Source organism: Haliotis cracherodii, unplaced genomic scaffold, assembly GCF_022045235.1.
Source record: "Haliotis cracherodii isolate W230 unplaced genomic scaffold, xgHalCrac1.p SCAF_2, whole genome shotgun sequence".
In the NCBI taxonomy this organism is placed as follows: Eukaryota; Metazoa; Mollusca; class Gastropoda; order Lepetellida; family Haliotidae; genus Haliotis; species Haliotis cracherodii.
In genome coordinates, this window is record NW_027266275.1 from 68,714,574 (window position 1) to 68,719,956 (window position 5,383).

The 5,383-nt window shown below is 36.2% G+C and overlaps 1 protein-coding gene across 1 annotated transcript; it reads left to right on the forward strand.

Moving 5' to 3' along the window:
* The first annotated feature begins 306 nt into the window (after window positions 1–306).
* Window positions 307–5,101, forward strand: LOC139469600 (prosaposin-like). The gene is made up of 11 exons (XM_071251809.1): window positions 307–355; window positions 466–521; window positions 701–775; window positions 1,468–1,536; window positions 2,200–2,259; window positions 2,431–2,520; window positions 2,797–2,871; window positions 3,130–3,198; window positions 3,564–3,623; window positions 4,066–4,166; window positions 5,005–5,101. The coding sequence occupies exons 1-11, from the start codon at window positions 307–309 to the stop codon at window positions 5,015–5,017; spliced, it is 717 nt and encodes a 238-aa protein (XP_071107910.1). The 3' UTR covers window positions 5,018–5,101.
* The last annotated feature ends 282 nt before the right edge of the window (window positions 5,102–5,383 follow it).

Sequence of the window (5,383 nt, forward strand, 5' to 3'; positions counted from 1 at the left end):
ATATATTGAAATTGAATATATCAATTCCACATGTTGTGAAGCATATTGGAATAGACATTTTGACTATCAATTTCACATGTCTGACACTTTTAACAAGGCAATTGGCTTTATTAGCACCAACTAGAAAGGGTAATGATATCTTCAAAACTGCCAAACGCACCCATTAAAAGACATACATGTATGGGAAAATTAATTAGCGTCGGGTTGCACATGCTGTCACCCTAGCTTGAGTATATAAACCTCCATGACGTTTACTTCTGACAGTCTGACCTGACATCAACGTCGTGTTTACGTTTATCCCCGAAAATGAATACTTCCATTCTCATTATTGCCCTATGTGTCTCCGTTGGGTCAGGTAAGTTGGTTGCGTTAGGAGTTGATTATATGTCAACCTTTGTATTTTTGTAGACGTGATATTTTACCAACTCATACACATTTGACTTTTAAACTCAATATTTGTTTCAGCTATATCGCTGCCTAATAACTGGAATATAAGACAACTAGGAACATCATCAACGGAGGTATACTCTCTACTCACCTGACAACTATATATGCGGAACTTATAAACGTGCGTGTGTGTTGTAATCGTTTTATCTATTTTCAAAGTCAGTGTTCAGTACAAAATGAACTGCTAATAAGAGTAAAAAAACGTTTCACATATGATATGATACTAGTAGTTTTGTTCTGCATCATTTCAAAGGATGACGATGCGTGTACGAACTGTAAGGAAACACTCACCGCGGTTATTGCCAGATTGGATACAGATGAAGGCGTGGTAAGTCATGCTACTTGAATAAATTAGAAATGGATTGAGCAGTGCCTACTTCCTGCTTGTCAAAGAAATGAACTGTTCTATTTATTGGCATTTAATATAAGGACTTTCAGTTGTATATTACTGCATTGCCTCTAAATACGGGAGCATGGGTTTCAAAAGTCTTCTATGGAGACGATGTTTGCTTTGTAAATCTGACAATTGTAGATTCCAATCACTCACGTTGATCCCTTGTTCGCCACGTGGCTCGTGGGACTTGCAGTGAAATAATGTCGGAAAGGCACATCAACTGGCAAGACAAATGAAAAGGAACTTCTTCCCTTTTCCAATTTCACAACTGCCTACGTTGATAACGGGTTTTGATGAAAAGGGAATAAAGTAAAAATTGTGCAGCCGTTGAGGCCTTCCATGATAAAGCATGAACTCGAATTTAGTTCAACTATGAAAACGAGTTCAGTTATATTCACTAACGAGAAAATGTCTAAAAAGGTGGAAGGCTAGAGGTTAACGCAATCGAAGCCCATTTCTGATGTGTCCCGCCTTGATATCGCTGGAATATTGCTAAAAACGGCGTAAAACACAACTCACACACTTAAATGTTCATCAATTGGCATTATTGTGTGAAATTAATAACTTGCAAAGCCTCTGTAAAAGCTTAAGGGCAATTACTGAAACTGTGTTTTTTTGTATTTCAGGTGATGGTAGAACAATTGCTAAAGGATGAAATATGTTCTCATCTATCCTCATACTTTCTCACAGAAACTGTAAGTAAATTTTGTGATGACGGTAGAATGGAAATTGTTGAACCATGAAGTAGTAGACTTATGCCAAGAAATACTCTCTCCATATTCATAAGAAATCTCTATAAAAAGTAGTCGAATATATCATGAACATGTGTTTATGAATCACAATCATTTAGAGATGATACCAGGTGGTCGCGAAAAGGTGAGCGGATCCTGGCCCACCGGTGGCACCCGTTACAAATACATGCAAAGGCAAGTCATTTGTTCACCTAAAAAATATGTGAACATATTGTGGAAGTCCTGGTGGCCCAGTCTTCTAAGGCAGAGTTGTCTGCAGAGTTGCGCTCCTTGGGCTGGCCAGAAACCTATGATTAATGGTTCGAATTCCGGTTCTCCCCAATTATATATCTAGATTTGTCAGGACCATACCCGTGCTCGTGGGTTTCACCGAAGTGGTAAACGTCTGAGACCTGCATCATTTCGGGCTTTCCTCCCACATCAAGCTGACACGCTGATATAAATGGAAAAATGTTAAAAGCGACGTTACACCGAACTCACTCACTCACTCACTCACTCACTCACTCACTCACTGATTCATATGCATAAAGAAACAGATTAGGAAGAAGGGGATCACAATTGGTGCCTAAGTGTCATGAGTCTGACCATTGTATTTTCTTGTTTCAGTGTAACTCTGCTGTTCATGAGCTTGTTCCAGGTCTTCTGGAGTATGTTGTGGAGAACGCGGTAAGACAGAGGAGACACGATGGCCTATTTATCATTGTATGTAACACATGAAAGTGATTAATTATAAACTACAAACAGAAATCGTCTGAAGAGTAGGAAGAATATAAATATTAATGTAAGATAAAGAAACTAAAAAAGTAAATTTAAAATATTTGATCCTATATGTTTCAGGATCCCGAGGTCTTGTGCAGTTTGGCAATGTTGTGTCCTGAGAAGCCAAAGAATCACTTCAAGATGATTACAAATGTCGATGTACAAACGGTAATGTTTTGTGTGAATGCGTTGGATTTATTCCCGCTTTAAACTGTTTGTCAGTTTTATTAAAGTTGGACGAATGTCACAGATAATAATTAGCACCAATGACACGCCGATGCGTGAAACGTAGATGAGGGTTTAAGAGATACTCACAACACAACTCACGACTAAAAACAGTGATTGTTCATTCTGTATACGCAATGGTCCACGAGTCATTGTGTGATTTAACACAACATATTTACAATAGATAAACATACACAAGGAGGTTCTGTTTTCTTCCAGGGTGATGATGGTTGTACAAACTGCATTGAAGTCGTTGATAGTTTCATTGAGAGTTTGAACACAGATGAAGTGAAGGTAAAACGCTCATATTGAATTAGCGTGAATAAGTTTTTGTACCTCCTTACTGTCGATAAATTGCATTTTAATCGAATTAGCTTGACATGTTGTTGGTCTGATAAACTTTGTGTAGACCATCGCAAATAGTTACCGCCACAACTTGTCCAATTATCGCCAAGGGCACATGTCAACGTGTATAATTCAAATAAGCACTCATTACTAATTTTGTTGTTGGATTGGGCCATAAATGACAAGTGTGTCTAATGTATTGTACAGGAGCAAGTGGAGACGTATTTCGACCATGTAATTTGCAGTCCACTTTCTGCTTATTTTCTGGAGGAAGTCGTAAGTGTTTACTTATTTGTTCTTATGTTCCACCTTTATTTCTATTAAAATATGTATATCAGTCAAACACATTGGCTGTCATGTTAATGTTGTTGCTTCTCCTTAAGCATACAGTGGCTACATGATACCTGGACACAATTATTGTTTCAGCCATACATATTGATTTGCATGAGTTCTTTTGTCTTCTTAGAAAAAACTTGCTCTGAAACCAAATGATTCAAGACTTACACAAAACGAATAACTGACACTGACGCGTACACATATACATGTGTAGCGAATATCAATTGATTTGATAATGCACAATGTAGTTGTTGAAGTTGTTTTAAAAAAAATATTCAACTGCTGACTTCTTTACTTTGTTTTAGTGTACAGCTGAGGTCCGTGCTCTGATACCCGGGGTTCTGGATTACATTGTTGAAAACGCGGTAAGAAAAACGTTAACCGTTTTTAGATTCCATTCATATAAGAATTGGATATCACACGTATCATGATTTTATCACTGGCCTAAATGAACAAATTGTCCACTACTAATTCGAGGTACAACTACCTGTTACTTAAAACATTCTCATCAGTGGATATGATTCCAAATACAAAAAGCTTAAAATTGTAGAAATCATTTGTATGTTTTGAAAGGTGGAGGGTGTGTGTGTGTGTGTGTGTGTGTGTGTGTGTGTGTGTGTGTGTGTGTGTGTGTGTGTGTGTGTGTGTGTGTGTGTGTGTGTGTGTGTGTGTGTGTGACATTTCGGTCTATTGTTTAGTTAGACAGATTAGTAAATTATTTTAATCTTATTTAATCTGAAGTATTTTTTAATTTTGTTATGTGGATGCCAATCGTCATGATGAGTCCACCGTTTTTTCATGCTTTAGGATCCCAAGGGCCTTTGCACTCTCGCCACATTATGCCCAGAGAATGTTAAAGGAAAGCCATCTACTGTACAGGTGACAGACTTCCTTCAAAAGATAGCATTGTAAGAACAAGATAAAAAAACATTAGAAATATAGAAAACTGTATTATAATCATATAGACAATTGATCTGAATTAAAGCATTTCTCCCAATAAATAATTCTATGTGATGTTAATGCCAAACAATCATGCTATCCATTATCAATGTCTCAGACTACAGGAATTAAGTTTGTCATCATATGACTAGACATATTCAACTGTGACTACATATTGAGGAAATGGTTTGATATGATAGTTTGTCCTGCAATTGATGTCATTTATATATTTTTCAGATATTAATGAAATACTTAAGTCTACAAGTTATGAATCACCATTAAGCAAGGTATGCATCGATCCCTTTAAACCATATCATAGCAATAAACACATTTACAAAATGTTTATATCATTAGGAACTATCTTAGATATGATATTTCTTGTGAATAATTTTATCTCAAGCCTGACCTATGCTATTGGATATTAAATTGTTTGATAGGCATTACTTAGAAGTTGACTGATGACAAGGTAGACACAATTCTATGGATAACAACTTCATTAATACTGTAAAAAGCGACGTTTCGGTACAGACCTACCTATGTTATCCCACTCATATATGCAATTGTTATTACTGTTAATCCTCCACCTACTATATATATTCTGTACTATGTCCCTCATTCAGTCTTGCTTGACAACGATATAAGGATCTATACCAAAACGTCGCTTTTTACAGTATAAAAGAAGATGTTATCCATTAAATTGTGTCTACCTTGTTAATGGATATCAAGTTATAGAAGTTTACAATGAAGTAATACATTTTGGCACTGATGCACATGCATGACTCACCTAAAGACTTATATTTTTTTCAGAATCTTTTCTTGAGGCGGATGTAACTTGAATCGACCAGATTATCAACGTCTACTAGAATTAGCATAGTAGTTGTTTGTATATGTGTCTGTTTAAAAAATAAACTAGTTGGAGTAAATGATCGACACGTGTCTTTTTTTCTCTTTAGTGGACATTTTGGATACCACTTGTGTGGTGGAGCATCATTTGAAACATAAGCGAATTGCAAATTGTAATTAACCCAGCAGTCACAAGAATGTTGAATTAATGTTGAATCTTTCCCATCCTTTAACGTTGAAATGACATTGATCTTTGATTGGATTTGAAATATTGACGTTGAATGGACATCAGATATCAATGTAGAAATAATGTTGAATTTTGGTTGGGTATTGGATGGATATT

Coding starts and splice junctions, on each gene's coding strand:
- LOC139469600 (XM_071251809.1), top strand. CDS start 307: ATGAATACTTCCATTCTCATTATTGCCCTATGTGTCTCCGTTGGGTCA. Junction 356..465: donor ATGTGTCTCCGTTGGGTCAG/GTAAGTTGGTTG, acceptor TATTTGTTTCAG/CTATATCGCTGCCTAATAAC. Junction 2,260..2,430: donor AGTATGTTGTGGAGAACGCG/GTAAGACAGAGG, acceptor TATATGTTTCAG/GATCCCGAGGTCTTGTGCAG.